This window comes from Python bivittatus, unplaced genomic scaffold (genome assembly GCF_059951505.1).
Source record: "Python bivittatus isolate LINGU-HERP-01145 unplaced genomic scaffold, Pbiv_v1 ctg000520_np1212, whole genome shotgun sequence".
Lineage (NCBI taxonomy): Eukaryota > Metazoa > Chordata > Lepidosauria > Squamata > Pythonidae > Python > Python bivittatus.
This window is the reverse complement of record NW_028277080.1, coordinates 168,123-195,367: the sequence shown is the minus strand read 5'-3', so window position 1 is coordinate 195,367 and position 27,245 is coordinate 168,123. Positions and strand designations below refer to the sequence as shown.

General features: G+C 40.6%; 1 protein-coding gene across 1 annotated transcript in view; it reads right to left on the bottom strand.

Annotated features, from left to right (window-relative positions):
• IGFBP7 (insulin like growth factor binding protein 7) overlaps window positions 1–27,245 on the bottom strand; it is a 27,543-nt gene extending 298 nt beyond the window's left edge. Inside the window, exons 1-4 of the mRNA XM_007427011.4 lie at window positions 26,656–27,245; window positions 6,181–6,290; window positions 1,915–2,031; window positions 349–472 (exon numbers count right to left, since the gene is read on the bottom strand). Coding sequence (XP_007427073.1) covers window positions 349–472; window positions 1,915–2,031; window positions 6,181–6,290; window positions 26,656–27,106 — 802 coding nt within the window. The 5' untranslated portion in view covers window positions 27,107–27,245. The remainder of the gene's footprint in view (window positions 1–348; window positions 473–1,914; window positions 2,032–6,180; window positions 6,291–26,655) is intronic.

Here is a 27,245-nt window from a genome sequence, read left to right as displayed (position 1 = left end):
AGAAATTGATAACAGTTCCTTCCTCCTCCACAGGTTATTTCCAATTCATTTAAAAGTCATAGATAATGAGCAAGCAAACTTTCTGTATTTGACTTTTTTTTTCAATGGCTGCTGGTAGTAGGGGACACAACAGGGATGCAGTGATACCACCAGATGGAGCAAGAATTTCATGGGGAGATGGTGTACAATAATAAATATATCAAGCCAGTTGAAGCTTACAAAAGATGTGAGACACTATTTTGGTCCGAAACTATGACAAAATGTGCTACCAATTGTTAATCAACTCAAGCTATTTTCTTTTTCATAATCAGATCCAGTAGAAGGGAGTGCTTACACAGACCTACCTACCTTTTGCAGGTATTTCGTGTAAGGAATTTACCACAGTAATTCTTCCAGAAGCTGTGGCTTCTCCTTTAGAGTTAGATGCATGACACTCATATTCTCCAGCATCATCTTTGCTCAATGGGGATATCTGTCAGAGTAGAATTATAGTTAATTTCATTCCTCAAAGTTGTTGATAATGCCCTTGTATCATACATGCTATGGCCCTCAATAAATCGTTGCATCTTCATTATGTACTAGTTCCAAGCGGATTAAGAACAACTTCAGCAGTTGCTGCTAATAGTGGAAAGCATTTGATACTAACATCTAATATCAGATGCTAAGAGCTCAGCCTTGTATTTACTGATCTCCCACCCTCAGCTGCTTTATATGGAGTGGGGAGAAGACAGAATAGACATGTTGGACTTTCTAGAAACATCTGCAGCAAAACTCTAGAAGCAGCTCTGGACAACATTTTGATGGAGTAGTTGTGTTCTCATATAACATAGAACTAGGGGCTGTAGGGCTTTTCTTCATGGATGTTTCTCATATTGTATCCCCCACCCACTTATGCCATTAACTAGAAGGCATACGAGCTGGACAGAAAAATGTATATATGAATGTATGTTTGTTTGGATTCTAGCAATAATCTACATCCACCATTTTACTTTTCTAGCCTCTTAAACAGTTCACTGTAAAAGACAAAAACAATTCTTTTCAAAGTCCCTTTGCACAGCTTGATTTAGTAAGCCCCAAAATGAAGCTCCCATAGGAAATAGAACTGGTGATTGTCAGAAAACAATCTGGGCCTCACTAGAAAAATCTTAGCGTATATTTGGGGGGAGATGGAGAAATGGGATTAAGTGTCCCTGTGGGAAAAGATGTTTCCTATGATAAGCAAGTGCAGATTAGCAGTTAGAATAGTTTTGAACTTCATGTAGTAAGTACCTTTCAACTATACTAGCTCATTTCACAAAGTGCTTCCAAGAACACACTCAACAGACTTGGATTTTGCATGTGGCTTTGGAAGATATGAAGTGAATAGTCCTTCACGGAGCAATTAAGGACAATAATAAAAAAATGAAGCACTATATGTGTGTGTGTGTGAGACAGTGTAGAGGAAAAATTCAAATACAGTGAATGAATTAATTGTGGCAGTGGTAAAGGGAAGCAATTTATTACATTCCTTGAAGTATTCATGTATTTCACAGCATCCCCCAATTGTTATAACACATGTTGACGGATCTGGGGAAAATGAGATGGTACCTGCCTCCTTGCTTGCATTTGTTCTGTCCTTAGATCTGTTAGAGGTCTACATCTGGATGCAATATTGGCAGTATGTCCTATGGATATACGCCTGCACTTCAGTAATCTTACATGTAAATTGTACAGTTGTGGCATAACCATAGTACATTATATACAAATAAGCCTTAGGTGAAAGATCATCATCCAACAGGCCTAGAAAGCCAACATCTCATTACCTCATGATGTACTAACATTCCTCAGCCAACTTCCAAGAAGAAAAATCTTATTTCTCCACCTGCCGCAAAATTCTCAAAATGACAATTCAACCTGAAAGAGAATTCTACTTACCAATACCCACCCCGTCACTTCATGCTTTTCAGGACCACCCCGAGTCTGAACAGCTAAATTGTCTCGGTCTCCTGGAAGAAGTTCCACTCTTTGGATGCTAAATTGTCCTCTTGTAACCTGTATATGAGAAGAAAGGATGGGAGTAAAGACTTGGAGGGAGGGGGAAGGAAGAATTTTAGACGTGTCAGGACTGAACTTGGATGCTTAAGATGCCATATAGTTAAAACGTTTCAGTCCGTCAACACTGAAAAGGTTGGTTAAGGCTGATTAGAACACAAGGGTATTTTCATGAGACCCAATGGGCTTTAGAATAGACAAGTCTTTCCTTAAAAAGCAACTTTTTTCCTTAGTTATGCAACAAACTACATTTTTAAAATAGATGAATTGCTTATATAACATTGCCAGTTGCTCAAAGAGAAAGTAAGCAGTGTGACTAATGAAAAGCAGCCATGTGAATATTAACAATTATCTACTGGTTTTGTGCTTTTATTTTGGAGCTGGAGATGCACCACATTTTATTGCCTAGATAATACTTTGCAGTCAAGGCATTAGAAACTCACTCCTTCATGGGGTAAGTAAGAGAATGAGTGAATTCAAGTGTTCAAATAAAAGCAGACTTTCCTTCCTTCCTTCCTTCCTTCCTTCCTTCCTTCCTTCCTTCCTTCCTTCCTTCCTTCCTTCCTTCCTTCCTTCCTTCCTTCCTTCCTTCCTTCCTTGTTTTTATCACTGTTGTTAGCTGCCCAGAATTGTGTGCAGCCATATAAATCTTTTAAATAAATAAATAACTTGATACCCACTCCCAGTTGTGGAAAATCAACATGTAAGCCTTGCTAATCCCCCCTAGATCAGCCTCAATCTGGTGCCCTTCAGATGAGACTACAACTCCCAGAATTCGCCTTCAGCATGGCCAAACAGGCATTTTTAGGCATTTTACCCCTCTGACAAAGAGCTTATTGAGCAGAAAGCTAGAATACTGAAATGAGTACAGTCATTGTGGTTGGCAATTTAATTGGTATCACTATCTCCTTGACCCAGAAAGATCAGGCAAGGCAATAATTTAGAAGCCACTAAGAGCCAGAAGAGAGCCCTGATGGTCCAGCAGCTGGTTGGTCAAGCAGATGGCAGCTAGGCAAGGTCTGGCCTGGTTTGTGCTTGGATGGAGACCACCAGGAATACCAAACTGTAGACTGGAAGGAGAGGTCAAAACCCCATTTCCATACTCTTGCCAAAAATAAGCAAGAATGTTCCCATGCAATCAGTCAGCTGGAAGCCAACTTTACTAAGCATGAAAATGAGAGCCTTGTGGGAGCTGCCGTAAGGGATCACAAATCAAACACAACCACTTATTTGTGGACGTCTGAGTAACTTCAAAGCTTCTTTTTAACCTTCTCTTTAGTCAAAAAGGATTCCACACTGATTTATAAATACCAGTTTTAAGACGGTTCCTCACATGACTCATAAGAAAAAAGACTGCCTGGGGGTGGGTGGGTGGGTGGAGGAGTGGAAAAATGGAAGAAAACACACACAGGCATCAGTTCCTAAAATTACAGTTGAAATAGGTTAGGTTGTTAGAAGGAACTGAGGAAGAGCCAAATGTAGCTGGTCTCTCAGCAGAAGTGATAAAATAGTCCTGCTTTTCTTCTGTCCGTAGTGCCCTTGCCTCTCTCTGTTATATGCCTTGGAAAATAGCCCCGTTGTAAGAGATTCTATTTGAAATCCTATTTTGGCGCTGTTATGTCTTCTAATTAAGGCTGAGCCTCCATTCAGTATCCCATTATTGCCTTGTGTCTCAATCCACATCTGAACATTGTGCACCCGTGACCTCATATTCAAAGGCATCTATCCATCCCCCTCTCTCTTTGTTCCTCTCTCTCAATCCCAAGGCTGCCTGACCCCACAATGATTCTGAGAGGCTTGCAAAGTAAAAAAAAAAAGGAAGAAACATAGAAACATCACAGTACTTAGGAAGTTGCCCAGAGGGAAAACAATAAACACCTTATTTCTCATACAACACCCAACCTAAAGGGCCCAACACCCATCCCTGGGCGAACAGTCAGGTTTTCATGGCTTGTTTAAAGGCTTCCTGGGTCCTGCTCACTTTAAATTCATATCAAATCCTGAGAAATCAGAAGGTATCTTAGGCCTCTCTATAATAAAATTGTGGTTATCTGGAGCCCACTAGGAAGTGAGACCCTTTTGTGTTCTCCTTATTCTGAAAGTGGTTATCCTTTCTTACAGCTTTATAACCTGCCTTTTGTGCATGAGTTCAAGGCAATTATATTTAAATTATATATTAATTAATTTAACTCATCTCTTGATATAGAGATAATTAAATTGATCTCTATATTAAGAGGTCTTGCTTCATTTTATCCCCACTACAACAATGTTATGAGGGAGGTAGGGCTGAGAAAGAACAACTGGCCCAAAATCACCCAGTGAGCTTCCATGGCTGAGGCTGGACCCAAACCTGCATAAAGACTTAAGCAGGGCCCTGCTGGATTGGACCCCTGGCCCATCTAGTCCAGCAGTCTGTTCTCATGGTGACCAACCACCTGCACAAGGAAGCCCACTAGTTTCCCAGCAGAAGGCCTTCAGATGCAGTCACAATCGCCATCAAGGCTAATGGCCATTGATCTCCATGACTTCCATGAATTGGTCCAGCCCCTTTTTTGAAGCTGCCAGCCCAGCTGGTAGCCAGCACCACATCTCATGGTAGCATCTTCCAAAGTTTAATTATGTGTTGTGGGGAAAAACCCTAGGTTTCACTGGTCATAGTCTAAAACCTTAACTCAGTGTTTCTCAGCCTGGCAACTTTAAGACGGGTGGCTCGAGAATTCTGAGGGTTGAAGTCCATACATCTTAAAGTTGTCAAGGTTGAGGAACACTGCCTTAACTACTACACCACACTACTTACTGTGTGTTTTATCAGCAGCACTTGAGCTAAACACTTCCATAGTGCCTTCTTTATTCCCAACATAATTTCTCCCATGGTTTGTCTGCTTTCTGTCTTCTAAGGCTATCAGAAGTGCACACTAGTCTACATGTTACAGGGCTGGTATATTAAATAAACAGGTTTTTACTCTCCTCTAATTTACATGTGATGATATAAAAGCCTTTATTTTTGAACTTTAATTGTTGTCATAGACAGTGCACGCTAACTGCACAATTAGTAAGCCATGAAAGTTGGTTTGGCTAGATGCTAGTATTTTATTTAAACCCAAGTTAACATCTTTGCAAACATGGTTTTCAGCTTAAAACATAGAGTGAAGGCAGCACCCCAGTCAGTGACTTTAGAGCAGTTATTTCCCATTTGTGGAAGTACCATGTGTAGTGATCAACTGGATTTTTGCAGCTCAGATCCAGTAACCCTGTCGACTATCTACCTCTCTGAACATCCAGGAGCACAGGCTGAGATTCTGGCTTCTCATGAGGAAAGTCAAGCTAAATTCATGTGTAAGGAGAAACTAGAAACTAGGGAGATGGGTAAAGCTTGGGAATCAAGGTCTTTTTGACACATGGCTCAAATTCTTAGCCACAACAAATCAAGGGCATCAGTATTATATTATCTAGTTTCATACTGCTGAAGCAACAATTCCCTTCCAGTTCCTCTATTTTCCTCACTCACAGGCAGCAAAGAAATCTGCATCACAAATAGGCCTTTGCATTTGTTGCCTGAAATGTTTCAAAGTCTCCAGAAACACACTGGTGTTCTTTTTGAGTCATTCCTTAGTACTTGCTCCTTTTGAAGACCTAATATGGTGAAGTGTAACAGAGCTCATTTTAAAAGGATAAACAGAACTGAATCCAGAACTAGTTTTCTTCACAGAGGTGGTAGCATTATTTTTGAAAAGAACAGTCTAGTAATTTAAATAACACTTCCAAGGATCTACAGAAAGTTTGGCTTGGCAATGCACCCTCTATCCAATACCCAATTCATGTAATATCATGCCTATTCTAATCCCTTTCCTTATGTACTTAGAATGGTTTTAAATGAGCCATTAATATGATGAATTGTTCTCTCCCCCCCCCCCCATTCTGCCCTACTTCTGTACCCCTCAGCATCACAAACAGCACAGCTTTTAAGGGAGTTATGTGTAGGACCCACTGCAATTAAAGTGTCCTTGTGCTGGGGAACCTGGGAGTGCCCTTCACTTTTGTGGCATGAACTTGGCAGGATGCTGGCATGGCACTCATTTATTCAAATGAATCTCACCAAGAGAATCTTCTGGTGGATCATCCTCAACACTTGCCTCAGATGCCACTAACCTTGTTCCAGATGAGAATTGGAGTTGGAACTCCAATGACTTCACAGCTCAGATAAACCTGGGCCCCACTGACATTCCAGATGTCTTTAGGGGGGGTCACAATGGATGGGCCTAGAAATAAAAAAGAAACCTTTTAAAAGAGTAAACAGGGTATACATGTATTTATGAAAAAGAAGTAGCAATTTTATTATTAGCCAAAGATTGCCCAACAGAAACCAATCCCTCTCTATTGTTTGGTGACCATACTCAGAAGCCCAAGAATCAACTAGTTCCATGTGCCCTGAAAGGATTTAATCTTCTGTTTCTCTAGCTCAGTGCTTTAGATGTGGAGAGGACTTTTGAAAGCAGCTTGTGATATGGATTTGAGTGATGGCTCTGGTCTGCTCTTTAAATGGGAGGGGGATCTCATTCAGGACAGGCCTGGGACCTTGGGGGCACCTGAAGAAGTTCTTTGGTTTTTGGACTGTGTCCTGTAACTGCCCTCAAAAGAAAGTCAATTTTCCCCAATACTACTGAATATATACTGGACTGCTTCAAAATAGAGCAACTATTTGAGTTCTTGCTTTTAAGTTCCCCCAAGATAATCAGGCAGACAGCTATGTTGTTGTGGGAATGCCAGAAGCAGAGTGAGGGGATGCTGTTCCCCTTTTGCAGTTGAGAGAATTTTGACAGGGGCTGCTTGACATGTTGAGTTAAGATCACTTCCGCCTGCCAACACTTCCTCTTTTGTGTCTTTATTAATACATGACAACTAATCTTAGAGATCAAAGTCAAAGTACTCATCCTGACCAATGAAAAGGGAGCTGTACTAATCACACTGGATTTAAATTTAAAAAGGGGGGGGGATTAATGAGTGAGGAAGTATGTGGCTTCAAAAAACAAGCAAGAGAGAGAGAAAGATGTGAGTGTGAGATATACATAGTGCTAATAAGGACCAAAGAGCTGTGTCTTGTATCCTCTTTACATACAGGTGCTTTTCAACTCTCCTCTACAACCCAGAAAGCTCACACAAGCCTATCCTATGGTCTTATTCATAAGCATTAAATATTTTCAAACATCAGCATCAACACAGAGCACTGACCACTGATAGAGAACAATCCATGCATAACAGTCCTTCAAGCCCATAGTTGACTTCCCAACAGGAAGCTAAATATTAACACAGATTGTTTCAGGGACTTCTGTTATGACATTTCAAAACTTAGACACCCCCACCTTTAGTCCTTAAATGAAAACACTGTTTGCTCTTAAAACAACAAGCAACTATTCAGGACATTTCCCTGACATTACTTTTTTGTTCTACCAAGTTTCAACAGCTGAGCCCAACTGTTGCTCTGTAATGGTATGTGGGAATGATCTTACAAGACAAGAGGAAGAACTGCAGCCTAGACAACCATCATGCAGAAGGTATCTCAGCCCATAGAAGGAAAAGGGGGTGTCAGGAGTGTTTCAGAAGGGACCCTCCCTAGTTTTCTGGAGAGTAAAAGGAAAGGAAGGGAGAAGAGCTTTCAGACGTGCAAGATTCTGTTATTATAACCTTACAATAAAGATAGTGTTGGTACTCAGAGTTTGTGCTTGTCTGGACTACCTCGAAGAGCTGACATGTTCTCTCCATAAAACTTTACCTTAAAAGGGATCAAAAATCTGTTCTGGCTTGGCCTCTAATAGCTAATAGTCATAGACAGACATTTATTTATTTAATAAATTTATATAGCCACCCATCTACCAAAAGCAACTCTAGGTGGCAAACAAAATAAAAACATAATACAATTTAAAAAAACATTTAAAACAATAAATTATGTTGAGGCCCCAATAAAATCTCCCATCCATCCATCAATCATCCTATGCCAGCTCTGTCAACTCCTAGCCCCAGTGCCTTGGGTAAAAGCTGGGTCATCACCGCTTTCTTGAAGGCCAGTAGGGTCAGGGCAGTCAGAAACTCTGGGGGAGGCTGTTCCATAAGGCAGGAGCCATGACAGAGAAGGCATGCTTCTGAGGCACCACCAGTGACACTGTTTCATCAAGGGGACCCAGACCATGCCCACCCTGCCACATCTAGTAGGACGGGTAGAAAAGTTGGAAATGCAAACAACAAGAAGGGACTTTTTATCATCTTTGGTGGACATGTAATAAGGCTAAAAAATTTTGGACTCAAATCCATATATTAATTCAGAAGATCTTGAAGGTTAATGTACAGTTAAAACCAGAGACTCTCCTTTGGGGACTGATGGACTAACAATTGGAAAAAACTCATGGATCTTTGTTTCTATATATGATAACTGCAGCTAGACTTCTATATGCATAAAGGTGGAAAGACTCAATATTACCCACAATGGAAGAATGGATCGTGAAGAAGATGGAGTTAGCTGAGATGGCAAAATTGACAGCTTTGCTTAGAGAAAAAAATTGACTAATTTTATTGCCAATTGGAAGCCCCTTTTGGACTTTTTGCAGGAGACAGAAAAAAAATGAAATCATGATTTATGGATTTGATGATGAGTTAAAATAATAGGTTATACAAAATATGTATGTTAAGATGTAGCTTAAGAGGTCAATTTATGATTCATTTATATCTGCTGTATAAGAAGTCAGAAATCATTCTTTTTGTAATTTTTCTTTTTTTCCTTTTTCTTTAATTTTCATCACTTCTGTATTCCTTTTTTATCTTTAACTCTTTTGTTGTCTGCTTTTCTTTTTGATTATTATTTCTTGTTTGCTTTTACCTGTATGCTTTTTAATAACCTAATAAAGTTTTTATAAAAAAAAAAAGTAGGATGGCTAGAAACCATAGGGCAGTGTTGTCCAAACTCGGCCACTTTAAGATGAGTGGACTTCAACTCCCAGAATTGCCCAGCCAGCATAGCTGGCTGGGGAATTCTGGGAGTTGAAGTCCACTCATCTTAAAGTGGCCAAGTTTGGACAACACTGCCATAGGGGATAGGCAGTCTTGCAAGTAACCTGGAAGTAATATTCAGACCTACTGATTGAGCGATGCCCAATTAGCTCCTAAACTATGCAAAGAAATCTATTGCATCTCTTGCTTAGAGCCTCAGATTCACCTAAGCAGCAGAACTGAGATAGCAAAAAGGAATGGCTGTTTCCTATTTGTAAGCACTACTGTATTGTGCCTTTGATGAAATCAGTGATACACTCTCCTTTTGAAAATTTGTAGTGTGCTTTAGGGAGGTTGGTATTCAGAGATATCTACCAACCTGGTTTGTGTATGCTATTTTTTCTCAGTAAGGAATATTTGTCTTAGTTTTAGTTCTAGAACTTAGTTCTAAGTTCTAAAGAAAAGGAGACTTCTTATCCTGAGATCAAGTTTTATGCAATATGAGACAATCTCCTGTTCTTGAGACTGTTGGCCAGAATTACTAGATTTTTTTGTGGCTTAGCTGAAGTTGCATAGCTGTGACCTTTTGTTCTATGCTGCTCTGATCTCCTTCAGCACTGGCAAGGAAGTATGTCCCTGGGGTATATTATTACCATGGGAAGAGACAGACTTTCCAACTTAAATCGGCCAGAGTTTTCTTCAGGAGAAAGTGCTGCCAACCCAAAGCATCCGAACACCATGAGTCAGATTGCTCTATCGAAGAGGCTGGGTAGAGAGAGGAGATTTTCATGGAAGTGATGTGGCCTAGTTCTGAGCTTTTTATCTGATCTGTCCACTTGGTGTCTTAGAACACCTGCTGATATTGACACATGCTCAGTCAGATTATCCTCAAGAAGAAGGTATGACTGATGTTGTAGGTAGGACTGGATGAAAATCATCCCATGCCTCAAGAAAATAGAAATGCATCCCTCTCCCCTCATTTAAAAGGTTTAATGAAAAACTGTACTTTTCTACAGCATCCATTCACATTTCACTCTCAGCTGCAATTTATTCCCAAGGGCTTCCAGTCCAGATATATTGTGTGACAAATATTTACAGTAGGAGAAGACTGTGTTGTAAAAATGGCTTATGTTTATATTTTTCTCCAAAGCTCAAAATGATCTACAAAATAGTATCACAAAATGCCGTGAATTTACAAATCTCCAATTTTAGCTCCCAGCACCTCTGGTAAGAAGGACCTCAATGAGCAGAAGACCCACTAGAAGTTCTTGGCCTGAAGCCTGCAACTTAGTGATCCTGTCAGTTAAAGTCTAGTTCTGAAGCCTTCAGACAAAGCAGAAATCTAAAAGCATCAGCATGTGTATTTCCCATTAATGTATTGATAATATTTAAATATAGTACTGATTCTCTCTTTCTTTCGCTTCTCTGCCCAAATCTCATTTCCAGAAATCAGTGATTCTCCAGTGTTGCTGAGGACAGTTTACTTTCTGTTCAGTTATTGCAGCACAGAAGCACCGTGAGAAAGGATATTCATTGTTTCCTGGTACCTGTCCACAGGATTTTGTCTGGCACAGGTCTCTGTCTCCTCCTTCTCATTCTCCTTCTCCTTCTCTCCCTCCCTTCCTTTTCCCTTGAGGGAATGACCAAGTAGAGGGAGGCTGCCTGGTAAAGTGGAAAAGCTTTTCCCCAGCCCAGTGCTTGGCCATCCAGCAGGCTTGTAGAAGTGGTGAGTTTTGACTGATTGCTAATCCTACGGTCTAGCCCTCTGTGAAGACTCTCTGCCAATTATAGTACTTTAAGAAATGGCTTGGCTTAACACATCCTACAACCTCAATATCAGAATGCCACCATTCATCAGCAAGCCACAGGGCAGAGGCTAAAGGGTCAGGAAAGTAATCTACAGTGATGACCACAAACATTAGACTGGTATAGTTTGCTGCCCAGAGAGTGACGGCTGACCCTTCACCTGAGCTGCGGGGAAAGGGCTGTCGCATAAGTTGCCCTTCTGTTGCCATATCTAAAAAATCTTGATTTGGGGGGAACTAGATGAAAGATTAATGAATGTTGAAAAAGTGCAACAGATTCTCCTACACCTTTCAGTTCTGTTTAATTTAAATGCAATGCCTAAGACATTTGAGGACAGCTCCTTGTTCCTTCTATAATCATAAAGAAGCCTATGGTCTATGCGCAGCCTTCCCAAGGCAGAAAGGAATTCAGACCTGCTGGGATCTCTCTGGGAAATTAAAATATGCATAGCTGAAGTCTGGGAAACCAAGAAATTCTCAGGACTCTGAAATTAGTGACTTTTGTATGATGAACATTATATCTGTTTCCCCCTGAGAGCTGTTATATTCCTATAATAAGCATTTCGGTCACTGATCCTTAGACAGTGTATATTTAATAGTGAAATTAGTATGTTGTTAAACTGGGTTACCATAACTCTGGTTTACAAAGATATTGTCATTTTTTAAACTTTTCAACACTAACAAACACCAAGCACACTCTCTCTCGCACTCATAGGAGAACATCAAATGATTGTTTTTTAAAAAGGAGGAAAAAAAGAGAAAAACTTTAAAACAAATGCATGTTTCATATTAAAGCATGAAAGTATACATCATTAATATTTTAATATGAAATATGCATGATTCATTTGTCAAAGGAAGCCCTACGGTCATTGCGACATTTTGCCTGGTTGGTTACCTGGTCTTGGTTGTAGTGGGTGTTGAAAATCCACTTTTCACAGAAAAAGCCATTGAAGGTCTTCATGGAACAATGTCAAATTGTTTGGGGAGCTCTAGTGTTGAGTGGAACATAGTTTCAGAAACACACTGATAGACAAAGGGCTCATCCTCATTCCCACTAAGAGTGGCCCAAAGATGCCTCACTAATTATTTTAAAGAACATGTTTTCATGTTTCTCATCCCTAACCAGAAGCAAGGCAGCTTAAAGTCATCTTCAACTACTAGAACTCTCTGGTCATTGATGCAGGGTATGAAGACAAAATCTTGAAAGCTTGACAAAGATTCTTTCTCTCTTTCTCTCCCTGCTCCCCCCGCATTATACCAAAGAGAATCAAGGTGGGACAATCAACTTTTTTTCTTACTCCCTCCTCCCTTCCAGCTAGTGTCAGCCTCGAGAAGTAGTGCAGACAAGAAGCACACCGAGGAGTACTAGCTCTAACTTTATTGCAAGTTTACATTAACAGAACCTTGCAAGTCTGAAAGTACATCTATGCCCCCTCACCTTTACAGTCCAAGAAGCTAAGAAGGGTCCCTTCTGAGATGTTTGCTACATCCCCATTACTTCTGCGGGCTCATCTGCCTCTTATCTGACTATTGTCTAGTCTGCAACTCTTCCTTTTGTCTCCCAAGGTCATCCCTGCATACCATTACAGCTGGTTTTTACCTAATAGCAGTTGAATTCCTTCTTTGAGGCTATCTCCTTAGTCCTCTACAGTTGGTGATGATGCAATCAGGGCTTGGTTGTGGCCAGCTCCTTTAGGCTGCTGTGGGTATGCACCTCCCATCGTCTCACTGGGCACTCTCCTCCATGATTATGCTGGCTTGGGCTATGGGAGGGACAGGACTCCTGACTTCTGTGCAGGCATCTGCTCACCTCTGCCTGATCAGTGCTTTCCAAGTGCTTGTTGGATATTTACACAGCTACTTCAAAACAGAGAAAGAAATATTAAAAACGATTCCCTTGTTCCCTTGATAGAGGGATGTATGTGTGCATGGGGGTGCTGTTATTTCCCATATGGAAAGCTGGTGGCTTCTACTGTGATGAAAGGCCCTCTGCATCTTGTCAGTGATGCTGTTTTCATGGCTTGGGCCGTGCCTCATGAACGAAAAGAGAATTATTGGGGCAAGACTTAGCCCTGGAACTACTGCAGAGGGGGAGCAGTGAGCTTCAAAACCTCAGCAACACTTTCAAGAAAATGTGGTTCCTTGCTCCCATCTCCTGAGAGGCTCATTAAAACGAGGCAGGGGCTGGTAGGAGTTGTGCAGAGTGGTGGCCTCCAAGGACAGAGGACTATGGAGGTGCAGACACACCAGGGAGGGAGGGAGGGAGGGAGGAAGGAAGGAAGGAAGGAAGGAAGGATTCACTGTCACTTGGAGCACCCTGGCAGGGAGCAGGAAGATGCTGGCTGTGCTCTATCCCCATCTCTCCAGCAATCAGCCAGTGATGTCTTGCCCAGCGTAGAGGAACATCAGTCTGCCAGAACATTCTCTGATATCAGACAGCTTCAGGCTTTCCTGGCCTTTGCAAAGCTGTTAAGACCTGCCTTTTCCAGCAAGCCTTTGGGGTTTACGGGGTAGCTTGCTTTCTGCCTTCCCAAGAGTGAATGTTCTATATGCAGGATGGTCCTTGGTGTTGGAGATTTTGTTCGGGATATTTTCTAAATCTCATTTTCATCTAATTACTGAGTGGTGGTTTTGTAAGCTGCAAAGAGTCAGATATGAGTGGGGCAGCATATAAGCCTAGGAAAGGAATGAAAATAAATAATCTGTCCCACATGAAGGTGTAAGCTGGCCCCATTACTGAGGCAGAATTGGGGAAGAACATTTTCAGCAACACACTTTTTTGCTGATTCAAGGACTGGAGAAACGTATGTTAACACAATCATGGAAAAGTCCCTTGATTTGCTGTTGTGCACATCCAGGCAAAGATATATATAACCACAAAGTTTACTTTTTATTATTAATATATGATTTGTTGCTTGGTGTGCCTCCTCCTGATTAAAAACTTTAAATGAACACATACACCATGGATTCTCTCTCTTTTCTTTTGGCCTTACAATCTCTTCTTAGTATGAGGTAGATTTTCATTGCATAAATTATTGATTCATGCTGGGGAAGGTGGTTTTAATTTTTCACACTTTCATTTTAACTTTGTTTGTAAGTTGTAATGAAATATTTCTGAATTCAACTCCTCTTTTGGCTAAAGCTGGGTGTTACAGTATTTCAGGCAGTCCTCGGATTATGATGACAATTGGGACCGGAACTCTGGCTAAGTGACACGGTTGTAAAGTGCAATGTCATGTGACTGTGTCATTAAGTGATGGCAATTCTGGCAGTCTCAGATGCCCTGTTAAGTGAGGACCACACAGGTTGTTAAGTGAGGACCTCATGTGATTGCAACTTCTGACTTCTTGCTGGCTTCCCCATTGACTTTGCTTGTGGGAAGCCAGCAGGGAAAGTCAGAAATTGCCTGGATTGTGGTCATGTGGCCACGGGGATTCTGCAACAGCTGGAACTCCAAGGATTGGTAATACCATTTGTTCACTACCATCATAACTTTGAATGGTAGCTGAACGAATGGTTGTAACCCGAGGACCACCTGTAATTGGCTTCATTGGAATCTTGACAGTACTGGAATCACTGTTAGGGTTAATTTTCAATATCTGTGCACAATATTGCAAGAAACATGGAAAAAAACATGATATGTTTTGCTCTCTTTATGAAAAGTTTATAGAGTAAGATAGTCCTGGTCTAGGAATAAATCAAGTCTCAGTTCTATTGTTTATACAGTTTTTGCTTAAAACTTTGCTTCAGACTGTTGTTTGATTGCCTTAAAGCAGCGTTTCTCAACCTTATCAACTTTAAGATGTGTGGACTTCAACTTCCAGAATTTCCTAGCCAGCATGCTGGCTGGGGAATTCTGGGAGTTGAAGTCCACTCATCTTAAAGTGGCCAAGTTTGGACAACACTGGTGTAGCCTCTTACAGTTATGGCTCTGAGCACAACACAACAGGATGCAAATGCTCCACTAACATCCTGCTGTTTATGGAATTGTTCCATAAGCGGCATTTCCTATCCCACGAGGACGACAATAATGCTTTTAATACATGGCAAAATAGCCCCAAATAACTATATTTTTTTCATTTTGGAATGGTTTTATAATGATGCAAGAAGATATTCAAGCTGCTTCCAATCAGCTGCATATTATTGTGTACTGGATCCAAGTTATGTATACTTGTGTGAAGCAATTCTGCTGGAAGAGTTTTAAAGCTTCATGGGTGATTCCCAGAAAAGAGATCTGAATTTCTGATTAAGACCTTACTATACCCTAATGGGGTCACAGTTCAATACATATGGGAAATGTGCAATAATTTTATTTTACTAGGTCAAGCTGTTTGGATTCAAGCCTGAAGGAAGTATGGAATGTCGGCCTAAGCCAGAGTAGGCAGTATTTGAGGGTTCAGTGACTACAACTCAACTTCTCAACCTTCTGAAAGGCAACAGGAATCCATAAGTTGACACACTAATGTTGCTGGAAGAAATATGGGATTTTTGTCCATTTTCAGCTGTATAGTGGGTGCTAAAGAAGGGCCTGAGAGACAAAGAGGCCTCTCAGAGACAAAGTTCTCACATTTCCGTCCTTAAAACACTGCAAAATCCTAAAAATGTGCCCCAAATTCTGCTATTTTGACAAATTTCAGTGGTGTGATTTGAGGTACAGTATTGGGTTGCCACCTGTGGTCTACCCATAGCTCTCCATCTATGGATTAATGGACCTCAGGCAGAGTTTCAACTTCTTACAACCAAGCTCTGGCTTGAGCTACTGGAGGTCTTTGTCTCTCTACAATTTATCTGCCCACACCTTGTATTCAAAATATACCTAGTATTCTTTTTCTCAGTGAACCTTAAAGCAACCTTCTCAGTTTGGTGTCAACTGCTATGCTGATTGGAGAAATAAAAAAGTCAGGTCTAACAGATCTGGATGATTCCACATCTGATAAGGCACATTCTTTGAGACCCAAGGCTTCAGAGAATTTGAAGCAGAAATATGAAAGCTCTGCCCATGATCAAAGTGACAATCAGGCAAAAGATGCATACCAATTTCATTATAGAAATGTGAATAGAGACATAGTATCATTATATGTGAGTGATGAGAGCAGCAAGATATAAGTGACAAAAATAAATATTGAATCTGAAGGTTTAAATGTTAATAATCTTTTCCATATGCCTATTCTGAATCCTTGCACTAATATCACTACTGCCCTGTCATTATAGAATCAAATTTTGTACTGCTAATATGATTGTTAATTGAAGCCTTGGGCAAGCACTAATATATAGCAGCTCTGGAAGTTTTATGACCAGGCTTAAAAACAAGTTTAATGGATATACAGTAATCAGTTACTAGTCCTGTGAGAAGATCACTGGAAAATAGCTATGGAGTTTTGTCCTCTCCAATGCAGATGAACGCAAAGGTGGCTTTCCCCAGTCTGTATTCCTCCAGACATGTTGGATTGTAGTTCCCATCACTGCTCTATTGGCCATGATAGCTATGGATAAGAAGACTTGGAATCTGAGAAATTGAAAGAGTTCTAAGTTGAGGAAGGGTAACTAAATTTGTCTACCAAATGTCTCTTTTATTAGTTTCCAGAATGTTTTTCCTTTTTTTTTTTTTTGTCAAGAGGATAAATGTCTTGTTTTTCCTTTACACAAAGTGCTTTCATAACTATTGCCACAATGTTGCCAATTTCATTAGAAAGAAACAATCACATTCTTCAAATAAATTTTGAATTTTCATAAATGGAAACCAAACTGTGAAAAGCTTGTTGCAGATAAAACTACTTTTTTGGTGAAAGATTTTCCATTTAATTTGGGTTTTTTCAGTTGACCAATACAGAAATGAAAGTTGTTGAACGCTTGGTGCAGCCTTACTGAAAAGCATGTAAGCAATCACTTGTTATAATTCAGAGGACAAGCATCTTGAACACACTTCTGCAGCTGGCACTGACTCTATCCACAAAATTCAACTGTTGTGACTGGAAATCATCAGCAGGTTCTCTTCTGGTAAACTTCCAAGGTAAAGAGTGGTATGAAATCTTTGACAAAACACCTCTAGACCTTGCTCTTAGAAGAACTGTCCCCAACAAACAAGTTATTTTTATTTGATTATCCTTCATCTGTTTGTGGGAACTCTTTACTGTTTTTATTCCAAAATCACACCCCCTTTTGTCGCTCAGAAAACTATCGTGCTTTCTGGAAAGAAAGCAACAGGATTAGAAGAGAGTTTTTACTGTGAGAGTATATTGTAGCATCTGGAAAGCTAACCAGTCTGAACGCCTCCTCAAATCAGGCCAGCACAAAGGTCTCATGAGGAGGTCTGGATAATCCAGTAGTTTGCCTGGGAACAATGTCAGCTGGATTTAGAGAAAGTGGATTGTTTCTCTCAGAAACATTTTTATAGAGCACAAATGTTCAGTCCCTATGCAAATGCACCATGGATTTAAAGAATGAAAACAAGCAACTTCATAAACCAGGAAGCATGTGGACTCAGCATAATCCAAATCCTGATTCATCAAAGGTCATTTGCATGCTTTTCTGAAAATATCTAAAGAATGGAAATGCTTAGGGGATTATTGGAGATAACCATACATTAATACATTACAGAACAGTGGGCAATCTTTAAAAAAGGGACATTTTTTCCTCTTCTTCCACGAAAGCTAATATTATTGAGTTATGAAAAAACTGTCCAAGGTTTTTTTAGTTTAGCAATGTGTAGTAACTACCAAAGTTGTTCAAGAATCCCCCAGAACATTCTTTTTCAGCAATTTAAAAGCTAAATTATTGATACAGTTAGGCAATGGGCAGCCAGAAACTGTTGCTGATACCCTGCAGATCAAATAGAGCAGTGTTCCTCAACCTTGGCAGCTTGAAGATGTGTGGACTTCAACTCTCAGAATTCCCCAGCCAGCATAGTTGAAGTCCACACATCTTCAAGCTGCCAAGGTTGAGGAACACTGAAATAGAGATCTACTGTCTACCCTTTTGTATTACAGTAAAGAAGTAAGCTGGGAAGGAGTAAAGTCATAGGAAACCAAAGGAAGCCACCAAGAGTGAAAAAGGTTAGCAGTGTTGCTGGGAGTAATGACCTACAGGAACGCTGCTGGCCTGTAAGGCGCCTGTGTGCAAAAAGTGTTTTGCCACCAGAAGGTCAAGTCACATCATGTGGCAGCTGTGGCTTCCTGGTGCTTTTTCTTCTACAGTGCATGTGCAGATGTGTGGAGTAGTAACTGGATGGGCTTCTTCCCCCAGCCTGGCACTCTGCAATGTGGCATTGGGCTACTATTGTTCCCTATTTGCCCCCCCCCCCGAGTCATGGCACCTTTGTGCAGTGCACAACTTGCACACCTGCTTGGGGCGGCCCTGATGACCTGTCACAACAGCTTGCTTGCTGTTCCATGATAATAGCACTGGGAAACCCCAGTCTGCAGCTTCTAGTCATTTGCTGCAGAATCAATTTATATATGTAATAGATTTGTCTTTAGGACTCTCAGGTGCCAGTTTGTTATTCCATACATATCTAGCGGTTACTTAACTGCTGCAGTAGATCCAAACATCTTTCCTCTATTGCAGTTGCACAGGAATCTCCTTTTCCCAGAATTCAAACCATGTCATTCATTTCACTAGTCCAAGCAATGTGACCTTCTGGCACTGTAAAGTTTACTTTACTCTAATTTCCTTTCCTAGGGCTGAGACAGAAGGACTCGCCCAAGGTCACCCAGCTGGATTTGTGCCTAAGGCGGGACTAGAACTTATGTCTCCTGGTTTCTAGCCTGGTGCCTTAACCACTACACCACACTGACTCATCGAGGCAGTCCTTTCTCAAGTCTAATGGGCTGAAGTTAGGGTTACCATCTCTGGGCTTCAAAATTCTGGATCAAAGCTCTTTGTTGCCACATAGTGGTCATCCAGAGTTTTGCAGCCCAGATCTGATAACCCTAGCTGATGTTGAAGCGTAGGTAATTCCTTAATATCCTACAAAGCTAACATTTAGCTGGAATCCTGACATGGAAGGATCTGAAAGCAACTTTCCCCTGCATAATGCTAGAAGGAAGGAACTGTTCCTTTCATTTGGAAATAAAACAGGAAAAAAAGCCAACAAATTTCCAGCTAGCTATTGATTCTATTAAAGAAATCAAGTATCCTTTGAGTGGAAGTTGACTCATGTTACAGTATTTACTTGGCAACAAATGCAGTTGTTTGCCACTGTTTTCCTCTGAGATATTTTTTTAAATTTCCCAGTCTAGCCCTAGTAATCAATGGAGATCTTCCATCCAAATACTCATCAAGACAAAATTAAAAACTTTAAAAAGCCACCCTCAAAAGAAAGAAAGGAAAGAAAAGCAGAATGAAAAAGAAAAATAAACCCAGACAAAAACTAGTAGAAACTGTGCAACACACACACACACACACACACACACACACAGCTATTTACTTTCTCAGACTGACACTGTTTTGGTTAACTAACTCTGCCTTATAAGTCTATCTGCATTCCACTTCAAAAATTCAAAAAAATCTCTGGGACTTAGAAGACAACTTGTCCTGGAATTTTTAGTGCCAAAGAAAGCTAGGAAACATTTCAAAAAGCTCTTTGAAACAAGCCTGAAAAACATCTGAAGGATCTAATCTCTTCCGCACTTTTCATGCCTCTTGTACAGGCTGGCCATGGATGCCAAGGAATTGTTTTCAGCCCTATCTTACTGTTAATGCTTCAAGAACATTTCTGCACCCTTGTCAAGAATAGTTCAAGGATGGAGTACTTGTAAAATATGGTCTAAAAGCATTTAGATGATCTAAACAGGAGTTTTACAACACATGCAGCTACAAATTGTATAATGTGATTCCAGCCTTATAAAATTTGCAATAAACTTTAATTAACATTTTATAATTTAATTAGGCATATGTCCTAGTTGGCCATGGGCCCAAATCCTACTCTCCATAGAAATACAGATAGCCCTCACTTAATTTTCCAGTTTGGCCTGGAATGTTCTATACCTTCTCAATATTACTAAACTGATATTGCTAGCAAATATTATGTGAAAGCCATGAGGGTAGAGATCAGTATCTGTGGGCCTGCTGGGGTCATGTAACTTACTGTAGGAATCCATAGCTGGTGAGAGTTGTATGTTATGTTTCTGTAAATGGTGATGATGATGGAAAAAACAGGGTTGAGTTTTTGGGGAAATTATGCAGCATTCTGAATGAATGCTTTTTTGGAGGGAGGGAATTGTTCTATGGATGAATGAATGGATAGATGAAAATGAAGTAAGAGATTAAAGAAAAAGCGATTGGGCCATTTGGAGATCCATTTGGTGAGCGTCTGTTTAGAAAAAGGTCTATTTCAGTTACATGGTTCATGCATAAATCTATTTATACGTATACACAGAAGGGGAATGAAAGAAAATGCACCATTAATTTGACTGTTTATGCGGCAAGAGAATCAGTGTTGTATGCAAAGATGATGACAGGGACTGGCTATTATTCGGTACCATCAAGTCCCTCTGCAAGGAAGTATAATCTGGTTTTCTAAGAATGCTTTTTTTAAAAAAAAAAATTGAGATGTATGTTAAATGCAACACTCAGATTGGAAGCAGGACTGCCCAGAAAAGAGGCCAGGATCAATTCTCTTCATTTGGCTGAAGCTCAGTCCAGCCCTAATGGGGCTGCTTTCACTAATTACAAGGGATAATTATAGAACGAAGTGGTGGGCAAATATTAGAAATAAACTCTCTTCCAGAGGTTTATCACTTCAGTTTTGCTAATATTGAGGCTGGATCAGGCCAAGTACATAATTAGGAAATTGGTGATACTGAACTTCCAAACCAGCTGAGCTAAATCACAGACCCACCATCCCATTAGGAAACCTAAAGGTTCATCCCAGCAAAATATCTTTCATCTCTTACTTGCTGTAACTATTGATGAACCTTCTTCATGGCTTTAAAACTTTAGAGAAACCCCCTCAGTAATTCTGGAGGATGGATTTAGCAAAACTCCATTATCACCAAGCTGATGCATCAGGTAAAGCTAAATCTATGGAGCATGTTTTTCTAGGCTGTGTATTTTATTCCTATTTGGGACAAAGAAATTTCAGTTCCTTAAAAAAACAAAACAAAAAACTTGCCTGGTCAAAGAAAGGAATTTAAGTCACTTTATTTCAGACCGATTGGTTGCCAAATTTTGTTACTTAGCAACAAGGATATACTGTAAAAATGTCACCTTTATAGGACATGAAGACTAAACTGTATATATTAGAAGCTGTTTGAGTATTCGTTAAGAGGAAAAAAATGTCCTTTTTGTCTCCAATGTTACTGTAAATATTTCTTTGTATCAACTTAGGTGAGGTTATATAGCCACATTAGCCACAGACAGTAATGATTATGATGTGATTGATACTGGATACTTTGAAGAGTTCGGTGAACTCAAGAAAGCAACTGCCATGTTTATCACAAAGCTTCTAAACCATTTTGGAAGATCCTCCCACCTGCAAGTTGACTACAGTCTTGATTTATGGGGGTTCTTAGTATGCATGATCAGATAGATCTGAATGTTATTGTTATTATATTTCATCTGTTCAACTTTGATACATGGAAGTGATAATAGGTTTGGAAACTTGGTTTGGGGAGGTGGGGAGGGCTGCTACCTTCTCAAGTCTTAAAGCCCTATTTATCAGCAATGACTTGGTATTCCTCAAACTATTTCTCAACTACAAGATTTCCTGTTCAGAGTACTGTTGACTTAAATCACTAACAACATTTGCAAATATTCTGACTTACTGTAGGGTCTAGAGGTCATCTGAGGCTCAACTAAGTATTTTGTTTCCTTAGAGTTTTTTCTTTGGCAACTTTAAAGCATATCTCAAGCCTGTGTGGTCCTGTCCTCCCATTTCCTTTTATTGGTCTGTGAGACTCAGCATTACAAAGCAACAAATAAATCCTTTCATTTAATTTTGATACCTTTTGAAAAGCTCGGATTTCATTCTCAACTATCAAGTATGATAGTTTACTCTGAAAATGGTTATGGTGTTAGATGAGGTCCACCCTCAGCAGTGGAAGTTCACATGCTAACTCTGGGCCAGTCACTCTTTCTCAGCTTAATGTACTTCACAGGTTGCTGTGGGGAAAAATTGGAGGCAGGCATGTTATGCATTTTGCCTTGAGCTTTTGGAGGAAAAGCAGGCTATAAATATAACAAACAAAGACACCTTGAACATTTAAAAAATGAACAGAAGATCTCTTCAAAAGCAAGTACAGTAGTATGCTATGGATTAGGAGAGAACCTCAGGTACGTGCCAAGTTTAGTGGGTACCTTTGAATTTTTGTAAAGATTAATTTTGCTTTTACCCAAATGCAAACTCCAAGCATATTACACAAAGCAAGGTTGCATATTTTCAGTGATTTCAAGCTCATTTAGCATCCTGTTCTATCATGCCTACATAGGTAAAACTTTACTTTAGTTAAAAAAATTTTTAGTCAAAATACAAGTGAACAACTAAATGGTACTCAACAGGAGCAGGAGACATTAATATCAGGGATATGCACAATAATAATCTATTCAGCCCTAAACTGGCACCTCACGTTACCATCAGCATAGCAAAACAGTCATTTGATATGTGGTGTTTGGGTTGTGGCTCTCATATCTAAGATAGAATTCATCAGGGCATTTGCACTAGGCCTAAAAGACAGCCTTGATTTCTAACAATACACAGTTGCTTCTGTTTATATTAAATTATTAAATATAACTTTAGCTAGCCATTATTTCACTATTTTAAAAAGGCCTTTATACTGACCTTTTAGTAGATGCAATTTTATTTCAGTTAATTATAAGACAGAAAATGAATTAGCTATTTTTACAGAAGTGGCTAGTATTCCCTGCGACACTCTGTGGAAGCAAAAGTTGGACTTTGAAGATGCAGGATAGGAGAAGAATTGACACTTTAGAACTTTGGTGTTGGAGAAGACCCCTGGGAATACTGTGGAAAACCAAGAAAACAAACAAATGGATCATCCAACAAATCAACCCCGAGTTCTCACTAGGGGCACAAATGACCAGGCTCAAATTATCCTACTTTGGACATTAAGCAAAGACTCTCTGGAGAAGGCTATAATGCTGGGAAAGGTGGAAGGGAAGAAAGGATGACCAGCAACAAAGTGGATGGACTCAGTTACAGTGGTGATGGGTGCACCGTTGGAAGACCTGAATGACCAGGTTGGAGACAGATTGTGACGGAAATAAATGTTAACTTAACCAAATACACCCAGATCGAAATACCCAGAATCATGGACCTCATCAACCTCTGCCTCACCACCTATTTTCAATTCGATGGACAAATATACCAACAAATCAGAGGCACACCCATGGGATCACCACTGCCAGGACTCATAGCAGAGATTGTAATGCAACGCCTAGAAACTATAGCACTGCCACACATACAGCCTAAAATATGGATCCAGTATGTAGATGACATTTGTTATAATAAAAAAGAAACAACTAGAGAAGACACATGAAACCATTAACAACATCTTCAAAGGAATAAAATTCACCAGAGAGGAAGAAAACAACAACACTCAACCCTTCCTGGATGTCCTCATCAGCAGAGGAAACAACAGTAAATTAGAAACCCAAGTTTATCAGAAGACAACCCACACCAATCAAGTACTCCATTACCAAAGCAACAACCCAACCTCCCACAAGAGGAGCTGTGTAAGAACATGATTCAAGTGAGCTCAAACGCATTGCAGCAACCTAGAACAGCAGAAAAAGGAAAAAGACCACCTATACAACATCTTCCAAAAAATGGATACCCACGTAATTTTATCAAAAAGTGCCTGACCACTCAACCTACTACAACACAACCCACACAAGCAATGAAAAGGATCACACTGCCATACATCAGAAATGTCTCAGAAACCACCAAGAGACTATTACAACCACATGGCATCTCTGTAGCACACAAACCAACAAAATCACTCCAAAATATCCTAAGTAAACCAAAAGACCCAGTTGCCCAAGAAGAAAAAACAGGAGTCATCTACAACATACAGTGTAAGGACTGTAACAAACACTACGTAGGAAGACAGGCAGAAGACTAGCAGAGCGCATCCATGAGCACCAACTAGCAATCAGAAGACATGATGAAAATTCCTTAATTGCACAACACATGGACAGACTCAACCACAGTTTTAAGTGGGAAACTGTCAACATTTTAGACCAAGCCAAATCCAAATATGCAAGAGAATTCTTGGAAGCCTGGTATTCAGATAAGGCAGCAATTAACAGACACATAGAGATAAACAGCATTTACATACTATTCAAGAGACAAAAGATCAGGAGATGTTTCACCAGCATTCAATCACCAGCAATCATCTCCAGCAATCATCACCCAGATAAGCAAAGGTCGCCACCAGGCACACAATCAAGCAGTCAACAGATGCTAATCAGTGAACTACCAGAAGAGCAAAACAGAACCCCCACCCCCACCAGTACTGGCAAAGCAGGCCACAGCAGATAAATAGAGAGCAAACCTCACCCCATTTTAGCACTGAAGATGTTACCTAGCCGGGTCATGAAATGTTTGCAAGAAAAAAACCAAGCTCAGAGAACCCCAAGGACTCCACGGAAATAAATCTATCTGCTGTATGTGGTTGATAAGTTTGATTGATGGCACAAAATCAATCAAAAAGACTGAAGTACTGTAAGTTGAGTGATATATTTCTGATGTTTCTTAGAGTCACAGCATGACAAGAAATTTATTTCTTAATAAAGCACAGGGTCTGTGTATTTTAATTCATACTGATTATCTTTCCTGTGAAAATATGCACAGGATGGTTCCATGATACCAATATCACGTGAACTGTGTGATGAAAAGTCTCACTATAAGTTAAAACAGTGATTCTCAAAGTGGGTCCACAGACCATTAGTGGTTTATGGAGTACCATGGTGGTTTGCTGTCTCCCTGTAGTCATCAGTCAGAAGCTCAGCCTCCACCTTACTACATTCATTGCCAGTCATCCGGCTAGGTCCTACTTCAGCCACTATCTCTCCATGTTCACCACCAATCAGCTCTTTTGATGACATGTAGTTCCTGTCTAACATTGATCCAGGTACTAACCTCCTGATAAAAGAACAGAAACAGCTTTCACTGATACAAAAACTTTGTATTCAGATATTTCTTTCAAAGAACATTCTTCACCAGCAAGTTTTAAGTGTTGGTATCATACAGCATGGAGTACAAAAAAGAAAATGTAAATGGTGAATAAATACTTAATTTTGGAGTAAATGGTTTGGTATAAAAGTTTTAAAAGGCCTTTTAAAATGGAGGGCATGAGAAGGCATATACAAATGTAACCATAATCATTATTTTAATCACCAAAAATGTGAATGTCCATGCCTTTAAAGACAAAAAGTAAGGAGAGGTTTTGTTTAACTGAGTGGTCCTTGCATTATCCAAACATTTAAACTGCTGAAGTTTGAGAAACATTGTGTTGGAATCTAACCTGGAATGGCTTTTTGCACTGGAGATAATCAGACCAGGCAGACTTGTCATAACATTCAATCTTCCACCCACATATTAACATTCCTGGTATGCAAGGCAAAGGTGGAAAAAATACCATCTGCTGGATGAGCAAAAAAAAAAAAAAAAGAATAAAGCAAATCAGGCACAATTTATAAAAGGTTTGACATCTTGACGATATATTAGCAAGTGTTTTTTCCAAGGCAAAACACAGACATACCATCCTATCAGATGTTTACCTCAACATTTCAGTAGTTTTCATAATTTGAAATTACCAAGCAGCCACACCTAATCCCTGATGGTTGTACAACAATTCAGTGAAGATCACACAGTGGTTTCCTTTTTTTTTTTCATAGCCCTACCTCCAATCCCAGAATGATAACTTTTCCTGAGAATTTTCCTTAAAGTCTTGACCTGAAGAGACTAACAAGTTTAGTAGCGCAATCCTACCAGATGTTTTCCTCAAAATAAATTCTATAAAATTCAGCTGAACCTATTTGCCAGCAGGCAGGGTAAGAAATACAACATAACAGCCAAAATTACAAAATTAGCCACACGATTCCCTTCCAAATAAGGGTGTTTAGGACTATGGGGTTGAAATCCCACTTTCTGTTAAGCTTGGTGCAGATAACAGAATTGCAGGGAGCCACTGGAGACAAATGATAAAAGGCCTGAATATTCTCAGCCCGAAATTAATCAGTAAAAAGTCATCTAAGTTATGGTGTACCCACTGCAGAAAGCTGAAACCAAGGTTTTGCTCAATTTGTCAATCAAGTCTAAAAGAATTAAGCCTTTAGCAAAAGCTTAACTTTATTCATTAATTAAGTTTCCCCATCCAAACCACCCATTATTTTAAGGACACCAGAATTTGTCCTAAAAAACGACAAGGGAGGTTGACTGAACTTTGAGTTGGCAACATGGAAAAGACCAGATAAATCAACTCTCTCGCCAAGGGGGAGTTTGAGCCCCACCCAAAGCTGCCCACTTCTACTGTAAACTCTTATCCATATACGCACAAACCGTTTTTTACATCCCTTATGAGATTAAACGGCCATCAATGGTTGGTTGGATGTTGCTTTTTTAAAAGCGGGTTGCTCTGCTTGATGCCCTAGGACAGACTTGTTCAGAAATTGCGCAACTGGACGCTAGATCTTGTTTATACGCTTACGCCGAAATCAGCTCCACCGAGTTCACTGGGCTTACATCCAAGAGAAGGCGGGCGGACCAGCATCTAAGCGACAGCCCCACTCCGTGGATTCACCGCCCGCGGCCCCCAACCCAACCTCGCCTCTTCGCACCTTCAATCCCCGAGAGTCGCTGCCCCCTCCCTGTTCCGCCTACCTTGCTCGCAAGGCCCCTTGTTCCGCTGCTCGATGGGGCGCTCGCCTCGGCTCTGGGCGCGCAGGCTGGCGGCCCGCAGCTGGCAAGTGCTGGGATAGGTCAGGCCGTCCGTGCCGCACACCGGGTAGCGGCTTTTGCAGACGCACACGCCGGTGGCCCCGCGGCTTTTGGTTCGGCGGCGGCACTCCAAGCCGGCGGCGCAGCGTCCCCAGACGACGGCGGCTCCGCCCGAGACTCCGCTGCCGCACGCTTCTCCCTCGCCGCGAGCGCATCGCCAGCAGCAGCCGCAATTGTCACGCACCTTGCCCAGAGGGCAACCCCAGGCTGGCAGCGCCGGGCAATCGTCGGGGGCGCAGGGAGGGCAATCGCCGGCGGGAACGCCTGGTTCCGCCAGAGACGCGGAGCAGAGAAGCAAGAGTAGGCAAGATGGAGCGCACCAGATACGCCACATCGTTGAGAGAGGCTGGGCTGGACAGGCCTGAGGTGGTGGGGACTCCTCTTCCTGGCAAGGGCTTGCGAAGGATCTTAATTGCTAGTGCAAGATCTGCGTTAAAAGAGGCAGGAAAATAAGACTGGAGTCAAGTCTCCGC